This window comes from Cucurbitaria berberidis, assembly GCF_010015615.1.
Source record: "Cucurbitaria berberidis CBS 394.84 unplaced genomic scaffold K460scaffold_4, whole genome shotgun sequence".
Classification (NCBI taxonomy): Eukaryota; Fungi; Ascomycota; class Dothideomycetes; order Pleosporales; family Cucurbitariaceae; genus Cucurbitaria; species Cucurbitaria berberidis.
The window spans coordinates 1,326,239-1,348,875 of NW_024468938.1; the positions used below are offsets into that span (position 1 = coordinate 1,326,239).

The following is a 22,637-nucleotide window of genomic DNA, read 5'->3' on the forward strand; positions in this document are numbered from 1 at the left end:
AGCACATTAATTTAATGATTGATCAAATGTATACACGAGTGGAATCAACTGACCATTGGCTGACCATTGATAATTGCGCTTACTTCTTTGTAGTCTCCAACACTGCAAGAACCCAGTCGCAACCGATCTTCATGCACCAGGACACTGAAGGGTTGACTGGGTGTTGACACATGCCAAAGAGCGTCAATGTAGATGCTGTTACCACAGAGATAAAATATGACCAGGATTATATATTTTATGCTCGCCCTGACCTTGTTCCTAAGATTCGATGGATAGTAGACACAGCAGCCTATTCTTTCACATACGCCCATGAGACGCCGAAGTTAGTTCACATATCCTATCTGCCGTCTGTCGAGTTCTGCAGCTGCAAACCAATTTCTTTCTTTGGTGTCCCTTTGTACGTGGATACATAGTCTTGAGAACAGCACAAAACTATCGTTACGGTATGCTGAATGGGTGCGCTTCGGTATTGAAAACAAAAGTGTCCAGACTTATTTCGTCAGGGTCGCTGAAGATAAGGTAGAAGTACTTGAGTGTTTCGGACAGCCAGAAGCTTTCCATACTGTCATACTTCTCCACTGGCGTCTTCATGACGTCTCCAATCGCAGCGTTGGCAAATTCCGTTCGAGTATGGGTGCTAATCGCCTGGAACATCTCCCACGCAATATCTTGGTACTTTGACTCGCCCGTGATACGGTACATGTAGAATATCGACTCAATCGCCTCCGGTCTGAGAACGTACCGCCCGTCACCAACGTCGGTGAATGGACTTGAGCCAGGTTGGGGGGTATAATCGCATGCCGACAACGTAGGACACGGGGTCATGGAGAAGACTTCTGGCATGATACCATTTGGCGCATTCTTGTATGTCCAGGCGCAGCCTTCGGATATCTTACGGCCAATATCGATATGAGTACTGTTCTCGAAAAGCCGGCCACCAAGAGCGAACATGCCGCCAGCAAAGCACACAAGGTGCTGACCCTTGGCATTCCTCTCTCCATTTACGCTACCACCGGCGATCAAGATATCTGCTTTGTCGTGCACCATGGGGCGGAACAGCGTATGGGTTATCGCAGTAGACATGGCATACTCGTACATCTTGTGATACTGCGCTGCTACAGGACCGATTCCGTTGAGTAGTTGATGCATCTTCGGAAGATATTCGTACACGGAGTCCGCCATCGCTCCAAGGCCAAAGAAACCATCAAAAGTCAAGTCTGGCTTTCGCATGTTCACACTGATAGGCCACATGCCTGGAAGCTTGGTCAATCCTTGTTGCTTATCAAGCACATCTGTCACTCTTGAGATGGCGTCGAAATAACGCATGTCTCCGGTGAGTTGTGATAAGCGTGTGAACTCCACGCTGGCAGAGGCTGCTTCAGCGATTAGCACTGATTCTGCTGGTAGTTGTTCCTCCCCGTTCACAGCTGTTTTGGGGCTCCATCTTGAGACTGGCATCCTGTTTGGTGTGTCGAATGAGGCATATGCCATGTCTGCGACCTCGATAGCCTTGTTCAGGAGTCGCGCGTCGTGACAACCGGATACATCATAAGCACCTAGAAAGCCTCCAAGGTAACGTATAATTGTTTCAAACACGTTGATCTCGCCATCTATCTTCGGTCCGAAATCGATTTGGACAGCAGCATCAACGGCTACTGCAAATTCCTGCTTCATCTCCATGATCCAAAGTGTGTCCAAGCTGTCGACTAGGGTAGCTCCCCAACTTCCAAAGGTGTCTCTAGCTCCGCCAGAGATAGGAGCAAGCTCGTCTTTTGTCCATGCTCGATCTTTGTAAGACTTCCAGCATCGCTGGAAAACATCTCGCACGGCTTCTTTACGCAAGACAGTTTCATTCCTAGCCTCCATCGACTCTGTCCCAAAAGTATGTTGAACAGAAGGCCTGGGTGACGGCTGGCCCAAAGGCAATTGAGAGTACTGTTCGACGGAGTAGTGTCTCGGGATTGTTCTCCAGTCGAACCGGCCTTGGGTGTCTGGGTTGAGCGCTGGAGTTGGCGGCGTCGTGGGGCAGGCATGAGAGCCTCGAATAGGGCCAGTCGAGGGTGTTTTCGATGGATCGGAATATTGATGATCATTTATGGGAAAGGTCGGACTCCGAGATGGTGCGAAACGAGCAGAAAGCGGAGCTATTGTTGCAAGAAAGGCCAAAGCCACGATAAGAAAAATAGGCCATCTATATCTTCTGAGGAACATGACTTGCCTCTCAAACATTAAAGCGTGATCAATTGCAAGATTCTGCCGCGGGGCAGGAGAGATAAAAATGTGTCGAGTTGCGCCGCGCATGACGGCAGCCAGGTCCAACACAGCGCGTACAGTGAATTTAACCTACCCCTGCATCGATCCGTGCCGCAATCCTGGCGGTTAATAGCACTACACAGTTGATACGAATCCCACGTCGCAGCAAATTATGTGTATTGGTCCCCGGTTTTATCTCCAAAAAGGTGAGCAAGTCCACATCACTGCCACCATCAATCGCGATGGGTCGTGGTGATGGTGGTGGTTGATCTCGTTCTTGCCTACGTATGCGCGCGTTACCTGTTTCTCTCGCCAAAGTACGGTAAAAGTATACATAAGAGGATTTTCAAAGCGCCTACGCCCTAGTTGAGCTATTGCTAGTTCTATAAAAGTACTTTAAGTATAAAAATATTTATAATTATATTAATTTTTTTAAAATAAATTAAAATAGTTGCTAATGTTAATTATAGTTCTAAACTTTATTATTATTTTTTTATAGTACTAAATATTGATTTTTTACTTTTAATAACTACTAATAAGTCTAATGCAAGTTATAATTATATCTGCCTAATAGTTTAAATATAATTATTTAAAAGAGTTACTTGCTTTTAAAGTATATATAAAGCTGCTCTATAGCTTTTATTTTTTATTTGCTATATTATATAATAATAAAATAATTTTTTTTTTTTTTGCTACCTACTAAAGCATTAATTTATTAAATTTTTTTTAACTAATTTATAATAGGCTTTTAAATAATAATATTTATAAAAGCAGGATTCTATAGTTTAAAAAAATAAAAAAAATAGTAATTTTTATATAAAGTGCTTTTTTCTATTAAAAACTAATATTTAGTAAAAAAAATTTATTTTTTTATAACTATTTACTAATAGCCTATATACTAGAAAATACTCTAATAGTTAAAAATATTAAAAATGCTAAAATTTAGCAATTTTAATTTTTTATATAAAAAATATTTATTTTTATTTTTACTACTACTAATTTAGACTACCTAGCTTTTTTTAAATAATTTTAAAAAATAATAAATAAATAGCTAAGTAGGCTATATAGGCTATAAGCGTTAAAATAATAATAAAAGTTAGCATTTAATAAATAGTATTTAGTTAAATATAAAAGCAGAGATTAAGTAACTAAAGCTAGCGTTATTTTTATTAAAATAGGTAGGTTAAGAAACTATAGTTAAGAGCTGCTGCTAGACTACCTTAGGCGGAAGAAATTAAACGCGTACGTTGAGGATACTTTAAGAGAGGATTTTCAAAGCGCCTACGCCCTAGTTGAGCTATCGCTGGTTCTGTGAAAGTACTTTAAGTGCGGAGATGTTTGTGATTACATTGATTCTTCCAAGATAGGTCGAGACGGTCGCCAACCATGGTTCCAAACCGATACTTTGAGAACTTTGAGAAGTAAAAGTATACAGACTAGAGAGCCGAAGGATCGCGTGGCATGCCTTGGTTGCACCCAACTATACCATATCCAGTAACCAGGGTGGTGATGAACAGCTTCTATAGGAAATGAGTAACGTTTCCCAGTGCCATGGGCCTGGTGCTGGGGACCTCGAAACCAGCAGACAAACCTCCTGCATATGGATGAAATGTGCCGCAAATGTGGCGTTCGGCCTTGTTGTCGGATATGCCCCCTATACACACGCTGGTCCTCTATCTGAAAGGGCCTCTCCGCGCGACTCTTCACACCGTTGTAGTAAACCCTTAGTGTTGGGAGTCCAACAAATATGGAATTTTACTCTTCTCTCATCTTGGTCTTTTTTCTCTTCCCACTGCAAGTATGGTGCCAAACTGTACAGGATGGTTGGACTGCACCCGCAGCTCCTGACGGGTCTACATCGCTACAGAGTGGCGCCAAATTTACACTGCTCTGGAAGTCAGATCTCCAAAGTTCGTTCAAACCCTACTGTCCTTTGTGCGATACCATAAAACTCGATCTGTGGATCACCAACTTCAACGGGTCCAAGTACACCTCCAAGATTGGTCGTGAGCAAAGCCCCATATCTCTCTCGCAATGCAGAAAAGACTGACTTTGCAACTAGGCGGCATCGATCTCACCACGACCTCGTCGTACGATTGGAACGTGAACATAGCTTCCAATGCGTTTTCGGAAAAAGACTTCTGGGTGTTTCGCTTTACTTTCTTCGACTCTACCGACCCGTATACACAGCAGATCTCATCGCCCGGATTTAAGATCAGTGGCCTTGTGAAAGCGTCCAGCACAGTTGCAGTCAGGTCGAGTAGTAGGTTCCCAAGTATCGAAAACAAGTCTTGTTGTACTGAATGCTTCCATAGGTGCCACGTCCACCGTACCAACGTCCTCGAGTATCGCCACTACTTCCACCAGTGTTGCATCCTCGAGCTCTAGCGCACCAAAGTCTACAGAACAAACATCTGCTCCAAGTTCATCGTCGAAGAGCAACACCTGGATTTCTGGAGTTGTTGTAGGGCCCCTTGCTGGGATAGCCTTGGGTGCTGCGCTGATGTGGGTGTGCCTACGCAAATGCAAAAATAAGAAGACGCAGCAAAACCAAGGAAATGCAGAACATGATCGAGGTGGTTCTCGTCGACAGTATCCGCCTGGCCAAGATCCAAAGGGAATGAACTCTCAAACAGTGACGAGTGATTCTCAGCCATGGCAACATCAAACAGGGAACCATGGCCGGTACATAGCAGAGGCTCCAGGCAGCACGACTCTTACACAACCCGCAGAGTTGTGGCAGGGAAACTATAGGCCACAGTCCTAGTCTTGATGGGAGCGGCGAGGGATGCCGCGGTGTGGTCGTGCTATACCGCATGTTTCCCTGTTGATGGCCGATATGCACAAAAAGCATTATGTAGCGGCGAAGCTCTTGTTGAGATCCAAAAAGCGTTTGACGGGGTCCAAATCTTTGCGTTCTGGGATAATTCGCTGCCCCGCTAGCATCCAACAGTCAGGCGAAACCCCCCTGTGGCACAGAAGGCCTAATCAGAACAGCATGCTAGCCGCCACTGACGCCCCTTGTTGAATGCTACTATTGGCGGACTTTCTGCTCGAAACACAAGGAAGCTGATGTCTGGAAACGCACAACTTGTTGGCTTCCATGGTGTCCGACCAAGAAGTAGTGTATATAGGCGGATTAGTAGTTCGGTGGTGACCACTAGCGAATCCCTGCTGTTGTAATTTTTGTGCCTTTCTTGTTCTCTCTGCCGAACCGTGACTCGCGATAGGCGCAGCGAGCCTTCATTGTTCCTTGACGATGACCTTCTGTCTGGTGTTCGCGCGCTGGCTCGCGAGAGATGAGGCCGAGGGCGAGGAACGCCCCGAAGCCGTGGCCCGAGCTTGGGCGGTCCTACAGTCGCGCCGAACCTCACAGTCCCTCCGACGCAGCGCAACGCCATTACGCCCCCGTCGTAGCTACGTTAGCATCCTGTCCACAACTCTGTGCACCTTCTCCGCTCTTCTCCTTTCGATACGCACCTTTTTTGCGGAAGAATAATGAAACCTGCCAATCGAAACAACGGGAGGCTAATTTCCGCCTCGGTCTTGCGTTTGCTGGATGAAACAAGCCGTTATGAGCAGGGAAGCGGTTCACAGACCCCTTCATCACCAGGCTTCGCGCGCTATCCCTAGACAAGTAGACTGTGGGGCAGTTTTCGTATAATGTAGCTTAGCCTCGACGACCCAGACGTTTCACGCCATCGTTTCCACCATCTAACCTCTGTCATGCCATCTGGTTTCCTGTCAGTACTTGCGCATGCAGCCACGAGAGATTAACTAGCGCATCCGGTCGCGCCGTCCTGATGTTCGCGCCAAGCTGTAGTGGGCTCTAATTTGAAAGCACTTTATACTGCGCGTTTGGTCTTCTTGCCTCCTCTATCCCACTACTGTCCTTCATTTTTCATTCCGTAGTAGACATTCGCTTTCTCCGTACAGCTGGTCTCTGTCCGCCTTCGATTCAAAATGTTTGGAAAAGTTGCTATCTTGAGTGCGCTCCTCAGCGCCGTGTCTGCTGGTGAGCCATGGAAATCAATCAGTGACGTTTGTGAAGCTAACAAGCATAATAGGCACAATAGTTTGGGATGGGCGGTTCAATGATATGACCTCGAGCGCAGACCTCGAAAAGTGGTCGTTCTCCAACCCAGTCGGTGCTTGTACGTAGAGTCCATGTCCGAACTGCATTGAGACAGACATTGACTTTGTTCCGACCTTTAGACCAGTACTACATTCACGGCTCAGGTGCAGTTGACAAATACGTCAAACTCGATTCCGCGTACAAAAACCCCACCGACACTGGCTCGAAGCAGGGTGTCAAGATTACCATTGATGATACAGCCAGATGGAATGGTCAGAGCATGTTGAGGACCGAGCTCATCCCTCAGACCAAAGCCGCCATCAACAAGGGCACAGTCTTCTACCACTTCTCGGTCAAGACATCTACCGAGAACGTCCCAACTGCGACCAACGAGCATCAGATCGCCTTCTTCGAGAGCCACTTCACTGAGCTCAAGTACGGCGGTCAGGGCACCAGCAACACCAAGCTGCAGTGGCACGTGGGCGGCGTGTCCAAGTGGGACGTTGAACTGGTTGCAGACGAATGGCACAACGTCGCGTACGAGATCGATTTCGCTGCTGGCTCGGTTACTTTCTGGCACTCGACTGGCAGCAGCCCCTTGACCAAGACTGCCGGTCCTTTCACCGCCACCACTTCGTCCAACGGTGCTGATTGGCATCTTGGCGTTCTCCGCCTGCCTGGTAGTACCAGCGCCGAGGACTGGTTCTTCAGCGGCGTGTATGTTGAGAACGGCGACATTACGACCTCGGTCAACAGCCCTGGAGGTTCGGGTGATGCCGATAAGCCTGCCGCTTCTTCGACTGTTGCTGCCGCCGCCTCTTCCACGGCCGTTGTTGCCGCCTCCTCCACTGTTGTTGCTGCTATCTCTTCCGCTGCCGCCTCCTCTTCTACAGCTGCGACTGTAGTCGAGACCTCTGTTGCATCCTCAACTGCTGCGGCTGTAGTGACGCCGGTTGTTTCGTCCACTCCTGTGGCCTCGTCCGCTGATGCCGTCTCCTCCGCTGCCGCTCCCTCATCCACTGCTGCTGCCTCATCCACTGCTGTCGCCGCTCCGACCGCTTCAGCAGGAGCTGGCTCAGGCTCCGACGCTGTTCTACCCGAAGAATTCACGATCAAGCAGTTCGTTGCTTGGCTCAGGGCAAAACAGGGCAAAAACTGAGCACGATCATGTACAACCACCTAAACATCATTCTTGTAAATACTTTATATTATCGTTGATTGCCAACAACGGCAAGCCTCAGTTCGTGGGAAGCTGTCGATCCAAGCAGCGCCTAATCAACATTGTTACCAAATTCATGCAATCAAACTTTTCATAGTCCAGTTGTTGACCCAATCTTAGGAATATGGACGGTAACGAAAGGTTGGCATGTAGGTTTCCATTCCACCTAGTCAGGCGCTTGATTTACTAGCAATGATGCGCAGCTATCAGCAACTTCTCACTCAAACATCCTATGGAAGCAGGATCTATACGAGCTTAAGCGTCCTTTTCTCCCATTGCTCCTCAGAAGCATCCGCATCCAGATCCAACAGTCCAACCCTCCTGAATGCTTGCCCGTTCGCGTCATCAACCTCTTCAAGCACCAAAGCCAAGATTTTAGGATTCCAATCTCGACGCTTCAACTCCCGCACAATCTGGACGCACAAGTACTCCTTTACACTCTTGGCGTCAATCTCAGCTTCAGCATCCGAGAAGTCCTTGATGAATGATGACACGGAGTTCCAATTGTTTCTCTTCACGTCCATGCACACTCTACTCCCCCTTTCATTCTGCAATTTAACACTTCCCGCGACCGCCTGGAAGTTGTCGTCGGAGTCGGTGTCTGGGATCTCAGCCACATAGATCGGCCGGCAGTATCCGGTCATGACGAGATGACTCCCTTCCAAGACCTCACCTTTAGGATCGACTCCCTTGTAGATCATCTTCTGCTCCAGCAGTCGCGGTCCAAACGCCTCGTCCCAAGATTTCCAGTCGGCATTTGCCTCTGATTTGAATAGCTCATCTTCGCACCAGGTATCGTCGTGCCAGACAATCTGGCGCTGCGTCCACACCCAACTCCACGACGGGCCCTTGTAAGATTTCGGAACGGATTGCGGGAAGCGCATAAACCAAGCCATCGAAAGGAATGGATTGCGCGACCAGACTCCAGCGAAATATGTGCCCATGTCAGGGATTTGCAAAGCTGATGCCATGCCAGATATAGCAGCAAGACGGTCAGAGTCAAATGTGAACATGCGGACGGCCATCTCCTGAACAATCGAGTTCCAGGCTGCAATGCGCGGAATTGAAGCCCCTTCCGCTGGCTCTGTCCCGGCTGGCAGACGTTGCTGGTGGAAGTATTTGGTGAACAGGTTCTTGGTGAAGTGTACCGCTGGGTGGTTTATTCGGGCCCTAAACTCCTCCATGTATAACGTCGTGTTACATTCCCACGCAATCTGGCCGTTGAGAAAGTGCAAATTGCGCGACGACAGCATGCGTTCTTGAAATGCCCAGCCTCGCGAGTAGAGCGGGTGTTGGGGCATGTTTCCCCACGGCTTGCACAAGGCCTGTAGGCGAAAAGCTGAATCTCGACCAAATTGATGCGACTGTAACACATCTCGCTGTCTGAATATGCCGTCGTCTGTACTACGCGTCGAGTCTGCACAGATGGTGAAGGCGGCGTTGCCATATATCTGCGCCATGCGAGACGACTCTCGACTCCAGTCTGGGAAATCGTCCTGCAAGATGCAGAGCGAATCAATCCAGAGCCACTCAAAGCCCATCCTGTGAGTGAGTCGCACAGCATCACGAAGTGTTTCTGGCAACGTCTCCGCTTCAAAGCTGGATTGGAGTTCCTCCATGTTGGTGGATAACGTCTTGAAAAAGTTGCCCTTGCCCCAGCAGTAGCTCAAGGTAACATACTGGCCTCGCATACCCTGTGTGACGCACAACTTCAATCGGCTAGGGTCGTCGCGTGGGATGTAAATGAGACGGGTCGGAAACGCAACCGCTTTCTCCAACGAACACGCTGCGCCATGCGATTTGGTGCAGCGCTCAAACCAAGCCTTTGCTAAATCAAGACACTCGTCCCCGCCAGAGTGTTCAGATATCAGTCGCCCGAGATACTTTGTATTTTCGTGCTCGTAGTCGATCCAGAACGGTGTTTCGAGGCCTAACTCAGCATTAGACGCGTCCTCGCCCGATAGACTAGAGAAGATTCTTGCCATAAGCATCACACATCCTGAGATTAAACTTGTACTGAATCGTAAAGCTCGAGTCTTTCATCGTGAAGAACAGGCCCTGGACGAGATTTTCTTCGAGCTCTGGCCGGAGTAGGAAGACCTGTGTCTCCGGCGCAATCTCCTCGATAGAGTTGCCGTAACTCTGAACGACTTTGAGGAAGAAGTGACAGCCTGGACATGCGGACAACACCATGCGCCCAATGTTCGAAAGCGCGTAGAAGCACCCATCGTCGAGATAGATGGCAGCGCACCGTTCACAAACAGCCATTGCGATTTAATAGATGATGTACGTGGACACAAGTAACCCCACCATGTTTTTTACCGTGGCATGTCTACACTACTGCAGACCCCTGCCTGCGAGTAAGCTTATAAATCGAGCGGTCGGTCAAGTTACAATTATTGGGCAATCTGGCGAGATCTGGACAACGGTCTCTCATAGGCCAACGATCTTGCATTAGTCTGGTAAGTGAAGATTTAGAAGCGCCTACGCCCTACCCGAGCTATCGCTGATTCTGTGGAGGTACTTTGGGCACGGAGATGTTAGTCTGGTAATATGGCTTCCTCAGTCCGCGAGGTCTATATAACTGACCTGACCAAAACTTCATTTCGCTCTCATCTTAACCCTCTACCACTGTAGGCTGATAGGTGGAAATCCCCGCATATTAAAAGGACACTAACCACTTGGTCACATCACACAACATTTACACGTACACTAAGGCTGGGTCTAGAGCGACTAGTGCCTTGGGGGCCGATGGTGTGGTGATTGGCTCACTACTCGCCTATCGCGGACTGCAGCGACGATCTCACGCAAGGGGGATTACCAAACTTTCGATCATCAATATGATGAGTATTGAAGATATACTGGGACGTGAAATGATTCAATCTGCGTTGGACAGAAGACTACGCAAGTCGCGTATCCAGGATCTTGGTTTAGTGTCTAGTCACGGATGTCGGCGTGGTCGACTGCGGATGGAAAAGTAACAAGTGTTGAAGTAATAAAGCGAAGATTTATAGTAAAGAATCTGGGTATCTAGTATGCAATGGGAAAATGATGTACAACGCACATGATGATGTGTTGACGCTAAATGCGTAATAGGAAGCTCCGCCATATAGTTTCGTTGCATGTCTTTCCAAGTCATCGCACTTATACACTAACCTCAAGCGCCTGCCCTCTATTCTCCAACCCTTCAGCTTTCTGTCGCACAGCTGCCCAGTCCGTGGCGTCGCTCCCGACTCTTGTCTTGTCAGAGCTCGCGTCGGTGGAGTGCCTTTGGGTTTTGTTCGCTTCCGCAATCAAAGCTGATGGGCGATCTTTTGCTCCAGCGTGGTCATTGGATGCATCAGTAAGCTCGGGATCTGAGTTATTCCTGGGTATGTCTGGTAGCTGTGGATTCTCCGGCGCAGCTGGCTTCGACGACTGGAGTTCGCATGGCGCACGTGGTGCTTCGATGTCTTTCAGGCCGTTCTTTGCGCCCTGCTCCATCGTCATGATTGGCGCAGTGCTGCTCCGCTTCAGCCCTCCATTTGCAATGACAGCTTTCATGGGCTCATCAGCTTGAGCAATTGGCGTGGTCCTCGCCTTTGACTGCGACCGCCTTCCCTCCTTTTCAGAGCTCTTCCTCGGCACTCGCTGCCCTTCTTTCGTCTTGCCCTGGCCTAGGAGCGAGGCCATGACACCGGATTTGTGATGCGTATTTCCATCCTCGATAGTCCGCTGCAAAGCCTGCCATTTCGTACTAACGTTCCGCTCAGCCTCATCTCTCTTGTCAACAACGCTCCCACCGCCTCCCTTCGCTCCATCCATGCGCGCCGCACGCGATTCCGACTCGAGCTTTTGCAACTCGACCTGGCCTTGCATGATACGAGCGCGCCGCAAGTAAACGGTCGGTTGGTAGCGCTTCCAGTACTCAGCATCCAGTCCTTTCATCGAATATGCGAGCGGTCCGAGGAGCGCAGCAATATCTTTGAGCACGAAGCCACCAACGCCGAAACCTATGCCTCGAAGAGCGCCCACAACACCGTTATCCTTCGCACCGTGATATGGCTGCATAACGATTCCTGTGACGCCATCCCTGACGCCATGGAGAAGTTCGTCGCGACCAGCGCGAAGACCGGAATGGACGCCTGTGACTCGTGGCGGGCGGCGGACGGTTTCGTCGCCATACAATCGCGGAGCGTTGTGGAAGCCTTGTTGGAGTGCTAGGGTCAATTGCATGGGGAAACGAACGATAGCCCTTCCTGTTTTCCTGAAACCAAATACAGCTTCGTGGCCAAGTTCCTGTGCCAGGTCCTCGTCTGGTTCCGATATCTTTGACAGGGTCGATTCTTCACGCTCTGGTTTTGGTCTGCCATTTTGATCATGCTGCTTGTTCGCCATGTCATCAGTCGCATCGCCATTCGCCTTCGATAGCGTAGTCGTTTTGTGTTCGTTTCGCTTCCGTATCCTGCGTTTCTTCTCCCGAATTTTCTCCCGCTTCCTAATGCTCTTACCCATCTCGACGGGCACACCTCCGACACCGCTGGCTGCGTCTACCAGTGTCTTCACCATGCTGCCCCAAGCGCCTGTCAAGGGCTCACCGGGACCACCGAAATCGTTCCACTCGTAGTGTCGGATAAGTCGCAGTTCGCTCCACTTGAGCTTCTTCTTCTCCACTAGTATCTCAGCCGCCAGGGCCGAAAGCTTCACATCCGTGTTTCTAATCTTCCATGCGGCAGCCCGGTCATAGAGAAAGTCGCAGCGCATGCTGCCTTCGCCTCGAAGTGGTAGGGATCTGTGGAACGAGCGTACTGCGTTCAAAGCGCCGTCGCCTTCCCTCACAATGCTGTCCGCTATCTTCTTGACGTTTTCCCTGGCTTCCTCAGTGAGGCACTGCTTGATACCTTCAGCTAAGCGCTCCGCGTTCAGATTCTTGAATGGAATGCACTCGTGCGCTCCGGCTTTCGCTTTGCTGACCATCGCACCCCAAAACGGTTGGTCGCCAAAGAAGGGTACAATCATTGTAGGCTTCGCGCACTTCAGACCGATGGCGGTAGTTCCGGCACCACCATGGTGCACAACGGCGCTGCAGCGGGGGAACAACCAGTCGTGCGGTGTATTGTCGATCATGAATACATTATCCGGACAGTCCGCATTCGAACCGAAGCCACCCCAGCCTTTGGAAACGAGAGCACGACAACCTGCGATTCTGACGCCTTCAAAAATGAGTTTGGTAAAACCGTCTGGATCGTCTACAACAATGGATCCAAAGCCAATATACACTGGGGGCTCGCCTCCATCCAAGAATGCCTTTAGATCATCCGGTGGCGTGAAGTTCGTCGCAAGATCGAGGAAGACGAAGCCTGAGATGTCGATCTCCGGACCCCAATCTTTCGGTTTCGGAACCAATGCTGGCGACCACATATAGGTATAGGGCACCTTCAGACGGTAGAGTTGTCCGGGCGCCCACAGAGTACTGACCACTTCCAGGAGAAGAACCTCAGTGCGAAATCGATTTATGAGATCTCCAAGCCCTTGCCATGTCATCATCTCAACAAGAGGATATGACATGAAGTTGCTATACGGGGCCTCAACGTTGCTAGTCTTGATGTTTGCAAGTGGATGCGGGAACTGAACGGTGGGTGTATAAGGAAAGCTACCAGGTATTAGCCAGGAGCCACTAAGATCGGTAATTTATATACGTACGTAAACATCATATGCAGTGGTATACCCAACTTCTCAGCAATGTGTGGTGCGGCAAAGCTGGGTGGGTTGGCAATGATCGCATCTGCTACGAACGGCTGCTTGTCTCCCACTAAACGGGGTTAGTCGACAATTTATCATTAACGACTTCGGGCTACTCACTCATCTTCGCGTTAGCCTTGTCTGTTTCGTCGTCTGTGGCGTTGATGCAGGCGCGCCACATGCCCTGGAACATCTCGTACATCTGCGCTCTGCGCCGACCGATTTCTCCGTCCTTGATTGTATCGATGTTCGGTATCAGGCCAGGGTTCTTGACCATAAAAGCCATTAGTTCTGCAGGGTTTCCGCCAACCGAGAAAAATTCCAAGCCCGAATCCTTCTCGACAAAATCTTTGAACGCTGGGTGCGTAGCCAGGCGCACTCGATGCCCATAGTCTTCCTTCAGGATCTTGCCTATCCGGATGAAAGGCTGGATATCTCCACGAGACCCTATGATGATAATGACAATGTTTAGCTTGATACGGCGTGCAGGGTTGTGTTCCATCTCATCGTCCTCGGGCGCAATCTTGGCGGCGTCGGGTCCACGCGTGTCATAGGTTCTAACGCTATCATCTCCATCCTTGGGGTGCTTCTTCAACACGGCCCCCAGTGCTTTTGCAATGTATCCGCTGTCCAGATCCTTCTCTAGTATACTAAGCTTTAGACGCCCGTCTGCCCTGGACACCTTGGCATGGGTCTTGAAGTGTTCGTTTGCGACTTTGAGGCGAGAAAAAGGCCCAGAGGCGTCGCGTCGCTTGCGAGATTCTTGCCGTGCCAGACCATCCTCGTGGCCAAGGCTGTTGTGCGGGTAGCACGTCTCCTCATCTGAAGAGTCGGCGGAATCGGACTCGGAGGAGTAGGGATCGAATGTCAACGTTGTTGATTTGTTCAGCTGTGTTGCCTTGTTGGTATGAGGACCTGAGCGCTTCCTGCCCAGCAGCGAGTGCCTCACTGATGGCTTTGGTCGCTCAGTCGCGAACCTCTGCTTTGCAGGGCGAACTGGTCCGGAAGTGTGCTGCTGTGTATCTGCCTGCGAGAGACTAGTCGATTGCTCAGGCTGAGCCGCGTCTTTCTCACGTGTCACATCCGCAGGCGACGGTCCATTTGTTTTGCTCAGTGTGCGCTCCGTTCCTTGCCCTGGGTTCGAAGGGTGGGCGGTAATATTCGGAAATGTCGGTTCGCGGAGGACCGTTCCAACGGGCGAAACATGGTCTTCTCCATAGCTTCGGTCGGCCATTTCGTGGTGATGATGTCGCAGTGTCTCGCGAAACCTGTCCTATAAGGTGCGCGGAACAGCGGAGCGAGGATGGAGGGTCGGCGGAGAGTCGACGGAGGGAGGAGGCAAAGAGTGTCTCCCTCGGCAAGCGCCAACAATCTCCAGTGGCCTGTGATTGCTGGCCTGTGATCGCTTGTGAAGGGAAAAGACAGACGGGACATGGAGGCGGATGGCGTCGGTACTTGTGGCGGCGATCACTAGGCATGCTGGCGTCACTGCAGGCGCCCCCAGGGACAATTCCCGGTTTGCTTGTAGCCCGTCCAAGCTAAAGCCCGCGAATGGCGCTGCCTCTGCCCCTGCCCTGTGCTCCCGCATTTAGCCGTGATGTCATCCCGGGCTCGCCTATATGCCTTCAGGAACAGGGCGGGTTTCAGCATCCCAGCATACAGTATTTCAGCCTTGCATACGGAATTGTCAAGAATGCGCATCTATCATCAATGGTATTTTAAACATTGCCATGTCTAGCAGGCTGCGATCTCGTGCGAGTCTTCTACCTCTGATCATCGCACAAGGCCAAATCCGTTCAAAATGGCCTTGCCAACATCCTGCGCCCACCCAACCCACCCTCTCGCAGCCTGTACCCCGTTCAACAAGCGCACGAAATTGCGATTCCAGGCCTCTTGGTCTTCCCAGTCATCCACATATGGCTCGAAGACAGCCGTTTCGATGCTGCCTGGTGCTCCAGGTGTATCCAATTCCCACTCGCCTGTCCTTGTTTGCCGAACATGCATCTTGGGCCCAATCACGAGTGCGCGACCAAGGATGCGTGAATCAGAGACAAATCGCGTCGCTGCCTCGACGACGTCTTCTGGTTTGCCCAGGCCGCCTCCCGCAAGCGCCAAACGTGCAGGCGTAGTTACCATGGGCGTGTCGATGAAGTAGGGGCACAGGAGGTTGATGCGTATCCCTTGGAGGCTGCTTGTGGCCCTCAGGCTTCTGAATAACCCCAACACCGCGTGTTTTGCAGCGCAGTATTGTGGCTGGATGGCAATGGGGGCGAGCGAGGCCATGGAGCCTAGTAGGAGAAGATGGCGGTCGCGTGGTGAGGAGGATGAGGGCTTCGAGTCGATGCTGCTAGGCGACGACCCCGGGTTCTTGGGTAGCCAGAAGCAGGCGAGGTGCGTGGTGTAGAGGACGCCAGTGAGGTTCACGTCGATGATTTTGAACGCAGGCGGAGGCGGTTCTGCCGCGTCGAGATTGCTCCCCTTCTGCATCACGTCGGGGCCTGCAATGCCTGCATTTGCGACGCAGCAGTCTATGCCGCCGTGTGGACTGAGCTTGACAGCCGCCTTGAACAGATTGACCTGCGATTGCCAGTCCGTCACGTCGCAATGTACAAAGTGTACTTTGTTGTTACCTGCAACTTCCTTGTTGATCTCCCGACACAGAGCGTCGCCTTTTTGCACATTGACGTCGCCAATGACGACGGTAGCGCCATGCTTCGCCCAGTGCCGCACAAAGCCTGCGCCGAAGCCACTTGCTCCCCCTGTTATAAGTATGACCTTGTCCTTGACCCAGGCAGCGTCGTACGGGACGGTAATATCGAGGGGCGGGGACTGGAGGATGGCGGGGCTCTGGGGCTCGTACGTAGCCATTGCGATGTCGAAGGTCGTGTCTGAGGGCAATTCGTAACGGGGAGCGTCTTTGTGAAGTTGGACTGGCTTCTAGTAGATGGGTGTTCGTGAACAGAACGTGCGGTGAGCCAGATTAGCTTGACACTTGTTTGTATCCCGGCACGCCCTGCGTCATAGTCCCAACATGCCACGATAGGCCGGTTCGGAGCTCCAACATGATGGCATGACTAGCCAGTCTGAGTAGAAGGAGGCGTACAAGTAGGTGCGCAAAGTGGTGGGATGCATGCAGAGAGACATGCTGGGTATCAGCGTGTAGAGTCGCAGTGGGGCGGTTAGCGCTGTTCCTGAACCCCGCGTAAATTTCCATCCCATCTTGTGACCCCGCCTACAACATTGCTCTCTTGCTCCAATCACTTTTCTTCTGCATTTCTTCAGGGCTCACAATTCTCACGTAACTCACGCATTGCCTCTTGGAGCTCCTTGGACATCGCGCATTGCAGCTTCAAGCGCAATTGACCATGCCCCCCAAACCGCCCGCCCTCGATGTCTCCCCAACCCATCTCGTCGCTACGCTCTTCTACAAGTCCGACTCCCCACACTTCTTCCCGCATCCAGACCTCTCCCCGCGCAGCCCATACGATGCTATCCCCTCGGCGTCGCTCGATTCGCTCAAGGACGGCGCCGTACCCACCGAAAACCTCGAAGACTACCCCCTCGAGCCGCCAACACCAGGACCCAATGCCCTCGACAACCTCTACGGAAGCTATATCAGCCAAAGCTGTCTTACCGACTTCTTCATTACACTCGCGAACATAATACCCGGGCTTGAGCAGGGCACCATAACGAGCAAGAGACTAGAAACAAGCAAGTTCTGCAGAGTGGTCGAGGTCACATTCCCCTTACCGAGCGCATCGGCCGTTGCCCTCGAGACACTACGACGAGATGAAGCAGTTTCGAGGTACGAGCGCGAATGGAACGTCGAATGCGTGTTCCAGGCCGATACCATATACCGGAGGTACAAGCGGCTCGCCGTCTTCGACATGGACAGCACCCTGATACAGCAGGAGGTTATAGACGAGATCGCATCGCACATTGGTGTGGAAAAGGAAGTCTCTTCCATAACTGCCGCGGCAATGAATGGCGAGCTAGACTTTGAGGCGAGTCTGCGGGCACGATGCAAGTTGTTGAAGGGTGTGCCGAGCAGCGTCTTCGAGACGCTGAAGCCGCGGATTACCCTGAACCAAGGTGTAAAGGAGCTGATTATCGCTCTGAAGAGACTAGGCTTCAAGACTGCCGTGCTGAGCGGCGGCTTCACGCCCTTGACAGGCTGGATGGGCGCACAACTCGGACTGGACTATGCATTCGCGAACCACCTCGTCGTTTCCGAAGACGGAACCACACTCACTGGCGAACTTACCGGCGAGATTGTACACGCGCAGAAGAAACGCCAACACGTCTTGGAAATTGCCGAAAAAGAGGGCATTTTGCTGGACCAGGTCATCTGCGTTGGAGATGGCGCAAATGACCTTCCAATGATGAGCGTAGCAGGCCTTGGAGTGGCCTTCCACGCAAAGCCAAACGTGCAGATGCAGGCCCCTGCACGCCTGAACTCGAAGAGTATGCTGGACATACTCTATCTGTTGGGAATCAGCAAGGATGAGCAAGAGGCGCTTTTGCGGTAGCTGTAGTTAACAGGAAGTGGAAAAGCGCATTATATACCCTTACCTGAGCATGATTCTACATGCCTCCAGTTCACCAAATACCAAAGTCGAACTTAACTGAAACCATCACACATCAATGCCATATACAAGTCAATCAAGAGCTGGAACCCCTGGGCATCAGAGTCGTAGTCAATCCCTAAACGCATTCTAGCTTAATGAAACAACGCGGTCATGCATACGACAGCCCTCGACTTCTAAACATACTCCGCTACTAGATAGCAGCATATAAATCTCTAATACCTAGATCTCCAATACTCAATGAGATTCACGCGTTTGTATATTACATCCCGCCGGCGTAGTATTCATCATATCTAGTCTGCATCGCTTGAAGGTTGGAGGTTCTGACTTTCATTCACGCGTGAAGATAGCCCATTCTTTCGTACTCTAAAGACTGTCTTGTATGCATGCTGTACTCCATCAAAATCAGTCACCAGTAACAGTCTCACAGGATACAAATATGTCTAAGCAGGATGAAGTATCGAGAACCTTTTTGGCCTCTTGGATGAAAAATGTCATTTGAGAATATCGCTACAAGAATCGAACCCTCCTTCAAGGAGAAATTTTATATACAACTCTAGACCACACGTATGAAGGCATACTGTGTCTTCGCCAATGGTGCATACAGCACTTAGTTTTGAAGAGCCTCAATCATGCGACGGATCTTGGCCGCAGACTCAGAACCAGCCTCCTGCTCGAGGAAGGCAATGAAGGTCTTGAGAGTGTAGGTCTTCTCGGTCGGGTCCTCTGCGACGGGTGGCTGCGATGCCACGGGCGCAGAGGATGCAGTCGCAGATGCGGTTGCGGTGGGCTTCGGGTCGCTGTCGACAGGAGCAACCTTGGTGGGCTCAGCTGCAACTGAAGTAGCAGCAGTCTTGGAGGGAGCCGCTGAGGAAGTCATTGGTCCCTTGGAAGGGCCGGGCTTGGTGGCCTCTGGCTTGACGCACTGCGAGTAGTAGGGGTTCCACTGCCTGCATTCAAGACCCTCGGCGCAAGTAGTAGCACCCTTGAAGTTGGAACCACCACACTGGAAATACTCCTTGATGGGTCCGGTGGCGGCCTCAGTTGGCTTAGGACGGACAAGTGTGGCAAGTGTAGTAGGAATGGCAGGACCTGGAGCGGCGCTGTAGCTGTCAGAGACGACAGGAGGCGTCAGAGTAGAGCTAGACAAGACAGGTACACCAGTGGCAGTGGGCTTTGCTGTCGTGTTACCGGAAGGGTAAGGGACGGACACAGTTGGAAGAACAGGTGTAGAGGCGGCGTCCGTGCTCTCTGGCTCAGAGGCAGACTCGGTGGGTGCCTGGGAGGAAACTTCCTGAGTGGAGCTGGCAACAGGAGTGGCAAGGCTAGAAGCGGCGATGACACTTGACTTTGCCTCGACGACTGCGCTAGTGGAAGCAGGGACCTGGGAGGATGCAGCAACTTCGGCGGCCGCAGACGAAGCGGGTGCAGCAGATGAAGCGGGTGCAGCAGAGGAAACGGGCGCGGCAGACGCAGCACCAGAAGCGGCTGGAGGAGCACCAGAGATCTTGCCGAAAGTAAGAAGCTGGGGAGCCGCCTCAGTTCCGCCAGCAATGAGTTCAGGGCCGGGAATAGGGTAGTCGGACAGAGGAGCATGGATGGAGAAACCAAGACCGGGGCCAGTCTTGGAGTAAGCCTCGGGGAATTTAACACCCTTGGGAACGAGAGTTCCGCTTCCAGTAACGGTCAACTGGTAGCAGGTTACGTAGTGCTGAGCACCACCTGCAGCGCTGGCAGCATGGAGGGCAATAGCCTCAGCTCTCAGCAGGTAATCACCCGGGGCGATGCCTGAGGGAATCTTGAAGTCAAGCTTTCCGCCTATGCAAGAGTCAGTGATGCAGAGAACAGGAAAAGAGAATACGCACAGTTGTAGTTCAAGTCCTTGGTTCCCCAAAAGTCGTTATCTCCCTGGTTGGCAGCTGGATTCTTCTTCCAGCCATTTTGGTAGACCTTGAAGAATTCGCTCGAACCGTCCGCAGTAGCGGCGTCTTCGACTTTGCTCATATATGCGAGGACCGGTCCCCAGTGAGCGCCACCAATGCCTTCCTTAGTGCAGTCTCGGTCATTGTGCTGATGCATTTCGATTGAGACTGAATCCCCAGCCGCATAGGTGCATTTTCCGCTTGCTTTAGCAGGGTTAACATTGCCTAAAGCGCAGGTTAGCATTAGTCAATACGATGGTCCGGTGGGTTGCTAACATTGCAGAGCAGTGCTCGTGTAGTCCTCAATGGGGCTGTTGGACGGTGGAAGCCTGGCACATGTGCTCTCGAGATCCTCGCCGTTCCTCCACAGTTGCTGCCACGTTGCGTGGGAGCTTACGAGCGCCGTCATGGCAGAGAGAACAGCGATGGTCTTCATTGTGTTAAAGAGTGACAAAAGAGTGACTGAAAGAGAGAATGAATGAAAGTGTGGAATGAAAGAATGTCCAGCTCAGCTGCGTTACTGTTTCGAAAGTCGGCGGGGTTGCGATCTTATATTCAATGTCCAGGGGTGAACTAATGCCGTCGAGCCGAGTTGCGGTTAGCTGCCGCATGGTCAGACGTTTCGTTTACCACCAGCCAAATCTCGAACGTTGCGCCAAGGGCACTGTGTTTCTCGAACTACATGCGCGTAGATGAACCAAGGAAGCCTGCCTAGACCGCAACCAGGTATTTCGGACCACCAACGGCGCTAGTACCTGACAGATGTGACATGTAGGGGGGCCATTGGTGGATCAAAGGCTGTGCGTAAAGAGTGGAGCCGGAAGGGAATAGCGGTGGTCTGGTTATGGCCGCGGCGAGAATCCTATGGATTGCAGGGGTCTTGGCCATCCTTGGAGTATCGTTCGTGGGCGCGTTGACGAGGCTATCGTTATTATGGTTTATTCCCGGTGTTCTCTGTGCGTTGTTCATCTTCTTATTGAAACTAAATCGTAGCTCTGCCCCGCCTGAGTTCCTGTGCGAGGCCTTGCCGGAGGGTGGTTCAAGTTATCGAACGCCTTGTGCTGTCGGTCTGTGGCGCATGCAAACAGAAACGCTGGTGGCGGTCGGGGTTAAATGAACCTCTCCCCCGTAATCTTAGCCGCTGGAAATCCAAGATGAGGTGCATGCCACACTGTGAAAGTGCCGCAATGATGCATTCATACAGACGGTATGTGAGGTGCCGGCTAGTAAGCGCATTGTTGTTGGGGATATTTACGTCAAAGAATGCTGCCGTGGTGAATACTTTGAATAGTTGGTGGTGCGATGTGTTGCTGGGCGCCGGCGCGCAACCCGGAAGTTTGAAACACCGCTGTGGGGCACCCCCGAAACGTCATTTGCGTGATCGCTGCCGGGATCAGAATCTGCAAGTAATCTTGAGATTGGAGATGAAGCTGACAAAAGTGGGTGTTAGCAGAGGTTTTCGTTCATTTCGAAAGTCTCGATGGCAACAATGGTGATGACGCTCTGATATTCCCGGCCATGTGTGTGGCCAAATATAGGGCCCTCATTCGAGCGTACGTATGTGCAATGGAGGTACCATAGAGTGCGGCTCAATCGCAGACTCTCTGTGAGTGGGAACGCGGTTAATTGACGGTGGTCGCTTGACGAGTCGTTGGGTGGGTGCACCGGTGGATCGTAGTGTAGGAATGCAGCAGTTGAGAATTGGCGCCAACAGGTAGCGGTAGGCAGATGAAGGAATTAGGAATGCCGAGAGCCAAGTTCCGCCTGATCCCTGGAGGCTGGATTCTGCAGAGTGAAAGTGGAAATGAGTTCCTGGATAGCAGCCCACCTGGACCACCCTCCAGGCTATTACTCTGGATACACCATCTTCCTCCCTACCCCGCCATCAACAATAATCTCTTGTCCGGTAACAAATTCACTGCCGACCAAATAATCCACAGCCCTTGCAATATCTTCCGCGTTGCCAACTCTGCCTGCTGGATGCCACTCGATATCCTCTTTTGTGAGCCCATCTTCCCATTTGACCCTAGTCTCATCGCCCGTTTTAGATTCGTTCATGACGTGGATCCATCCCGGAATAATCGCATTCACTCTGATCTTGTGACGATGACCGAGCGACACTGACATCGACTGCGTGAGCCCAAGCAGTCCCGCTTTGGCGGTCGAGTAAGCTTCGTGGTCGGACTCGGACTGGTATGCGCGAGTTGAGGAGATGTTGATAATGGTGCCGGGAGAGCTTTGCGTTGATGCACCAGCTACGAGGAGCGGGATACAGAGACGGCTGAGGATGAAGGGTGCCGTAAGACCGATAGCGATCTTCAGGTCCCACTCCTTTTCCATGTCCTCGCCCTCTGCTTCCATCTTTCGATCTTCTGACAAGGCCAGCGTAGTTGGGAAAGCGTTATTGATCAGCACGTCCAACTGCCCGCCAAACGTCTCCTTGACCGTAGCCACCGCAGACTTGATCTCCGCACGCTTACTCAGATCGCACTGAAGGGCGTGCCAACTCCCGTTCCGCCCGCCAGACCATTCTTGAGCTCGCGTCTTCACATGCTCCAGCTCTTCCACGTTTGAATCTAGGATGATTACCTCATGCCCAGAGGCTAGAAAATGCCGGAAAAGGCCGCGACCTATCCCTCGAGCTCCACCCGTGAGGAGAATCTTGAGGCCTTTCGGAGCCGATATGGTACTCATTGTGCAGGCGACTGTTGTCCTTCAAACGTTGGATGCCTACTTGCTGTAATGCAGACTTGGAGTGAAAGGTTTGTGGAGAGATGTTGACTTCTAGTGATCGGCGGTGATGCGGCGTAGTAAAATTGGGGGCAAGAAGAATACCTTCCCGAGGTCTGATGTTGCAGTGT

At 51.4% G+C, this 22,637-nt stretch overlaps 11 protein-coding genes across 11 annotated transcripts; 5 read left to right on the plus strand and 6 right to left on the minus strand.

The window, feature by feature from the left end:
• Nucleotides 1-28: 28 nt before the first annotated feature.
• Nucleotides 29-2,300, minus strand: K460DRAFT_368012 (glycoside hydrolase family 47 protein). Its single transcript, XM_040933692.1, has one exon. It carries the CDS (start codon nt 2,209-2,211, stop codon nt 439-441), a length of 1,773 nt encoding a protein of 590 aa, XP_040785648.1. The 5' UTR covers nt 2,212-2,300; the 3' UTR covers nt 29-438.
• Nucleotides 2,301-4,000: 1,700 nt separating this feature from the next.
• K460DRAFT_378311 (uncharacterized protein) lies at nt 4,001-5,020 on the plus strand (the record flags this gene model as incomplete). The annotated part of the gene is made up of 3 exons (XM_040935065.1): nt 4,001-4,259; nt 4,316-4,516; nt 4,569-5,020. 3 exons carry the CDS (start codon nt 4,001-4,003, stop codon nt 5,018-5,020), a joined length of 912 nt encoding a protein of 303 aa, XP_040785649.1.
• Nucleotides 5,021-6,319: 1,299 nt separating this feature from the next.
• Nucleotides 6,320-7,487, plus strand: K460DRAFT_287721 (glycoside hydrolase family 131 protein; the record flags this gene model as incomplete). Its single annotated transcript, XM_040928987.1, has 2 exons — nt 6,320-6,407; nt 6,469-7,487. Coding segments are annotated over 2 exons (1,107 nt in total), but the record flags the coding sequence as incomplete, so codon positions are not given.
• Nucleotides 7,488-7,792: 305 nt separating this feature from the next.
• K460DRAFT_407458 (HET-domain-containing protein) lies at nt 7,793-9,815 on the minus strand (the record flags this gene model as incomplete). The annotated part of the gene is made up of 2 exons (XM_040937076.1): nt 7,793-9,477; nt 9,542-9,815. 2 exons carry the CDS (start codon nt 9,813-9,815, stop codon nt 7,793-7,795), a joined length of 1,959 nt encoding a protein of 652 aa, XP_040785651.1.
• Nucleotides 9,816-10,545: 730 nt separating this feature from the next.
• Nucleotides 10,546-14,714, minus strand: K460DRAFT_315024 (glycosyltransferase family 1 protein). Its single transcript, XM_040930301.1, has 3 exons — nt 13,389-14,714; nt 13,230-13,338; nt 10,546-13,179 (listed from the first exon to the last, which is right to left on the minus strand). The coding sequence occupies exons 1-3, from the start codon at nt 14,500-14,502 to the stop codon at nt 10,692-10,694; spliced, it is 3,711 nt and encodes a 1,236-aa protein (XP_040785652.1). The 5' UTR covers nt 14,503-14,714; the 3' UTR covers nt 10,546-10,691.
• Nucleotides 14,715-15,041: 327 nt separating this feature from the next.
• On the minus strand, nt 15,042-16,392 carry K460DRAFT_396485 (bacilysin biosynthesis oxidoreductase bacC; the record flags this gene model as incomplete). The annotated part of the gene is made up of 1 exon (XM_040936104.1): nt 15,042-16,392. The coding sequence occupies exon 1, from the start codon at nt 16,134-16,136 to the stop codon at nt 15,042-15,044; it is 1,095 nt and encodes a 364-aa protein (XP_040785653.1). The 5' UTR covers nt 16,137-16,392.
• Nucleotides 16,393-16,503: 111 nt separating this feature from the next.
• On the plus strand, nt 16,504-18,142 carry K460DRAFT_139452 (phosphoserine phosphatase-like protein). Its single transcript, XM_040926734.1, has one exon. The coding sequence runs from the start codon at nt 16,634-16,636 to the stop codon at nt 17,795-17,797; it is 1,164 nt and encodes a 387-aa protein (XP_040785654.1). The 5' UTR covers nt 16,504-16,633; the 3' UTR covers nt 17,798-18,142.
• A 322-nt stretch (nt 18,143-18,464) lies between these two features.
• On the minus strand, nt 18,465-20,212 carry K460DRAFT_378316 (carbohydrate-binding module family 1 protein; the record flags this gene model as incomplete). Its single annotated transcript, XM_040935066.1, has 3 exons — nt 18,465-19,672; nt 19,720-20,001; nt 20,053-20,212. The coding sequence occupies 3 exons, from the start codon at nt 20,210-20,212 to the stop codon at nt 18,465-18,467; spliced, it is 1,650 nt and encodes a 549-aa protein (XP_040785655.1).
• Nucleotides 20,213-20,615: 403 nt separating this feature from the next.
• K460DRAFT_368020 (uncharacterized protein) lies at nt 20,616-20,905 on the plus strand. Its single transcript, XM_040933693.1, has one exon. It carries the CDS (start codon nt 20,621-20,623, stop codon nt 20,891-20,893), a length of 273 nt encoding a protein of 90 aa, XP_040785656.1. The 5' UTR covers nt 20,616-20,620; the 3' UTR covers nt 20,894-20,905.
• Nucleotides 20,838-21,448, plus strand: K460DRAFT_139441 (uncharacterized protein). Its single transcript, XM_040926733.1, has one exon. It carries the CDS (start codon nt 20,931-20,933, stop codon nt 21,270-21,272), a length of 342 nt encoding a protein of 113 aa, XP_040785657.1. The 5' UTR covers nt 20,838-20,930; the 3' UTR covers nt 21,273-21,448.
• Nucleotides 21,449-22,633, minus strand: K460DRAFT_139440 (3-oxoacyl-reductase). The gene has a single exon (XM_040926732.1). The coding sequence runs from the start codon at nt 22,468-22,470 to the stop codon at nt 21,625-21,627; it is 846 nt and encodes a 281-aa protein (XP_040785658.1). The 5' UTR covers nt 22,471-22,633; the 3' UTR covers nt 21,449-21,624.
• Between the last annotated feature and the right edge of the window lie 4 nt (nt 22,634-22,637).

Coding starts and splice junctions, on each gene's coding strand:
- K460DRAFT_139441 (XM_040926733.1), top strand. CDS start 20,931: ATGAGGTGCATGCCACACTGTGAAAGTGCCGCAATGATGCATTCATAC.
- K460DRAFT_139452 (XM_040926734.1), top strand. CDS start 16,634: ATGCCCCCCAAACCGCCCGCCCTCGATGTCTCCCCAACCCATCTCGTC.
- K460DRAFT_315024 (XM_040930301.1), bottom strand. CDS start 14,502: ATGGCCGACCGAAGCTATGGAGAAGACCATGTTTCGCCCGTTGGAACG. Junction 13,339..13,388: donor CAAGGCTAACGCGAAGATGA/GTGAGTAGCCCG, acceptor AACCCCGTTTAG/TGGGAGACAAGCAGCCGTTC. Junction 13,180..13,229: donor CCACTGCATATGATGTTTAC/GTACGTATATAA, acceptor AATACCTGGTAG/CTTTCCTTATACACCCACCG.
- K460DRAFT_368012 (XM_040933692.1), bottom strand. CDS start 2,211: ATGTTCCTCAGAAGATATAGATGGCCTATTTTTCTTATCGTGGCTTTG.
- K460DRAFT_368020 (XM_040933693.1), top strand. CDS start 20,621: ATGGCCGCGGCGAGAATCCTATGGATTGCAGGGGTCTTGGCCATCCTT.
- K460DRAFT_139440 (XM_040926732.1), bottom strand. CDS start 22,470: ATGAGTACCATATCGGCTCCGAAAGGCCTCAAGATTCTCCTCACGGGT.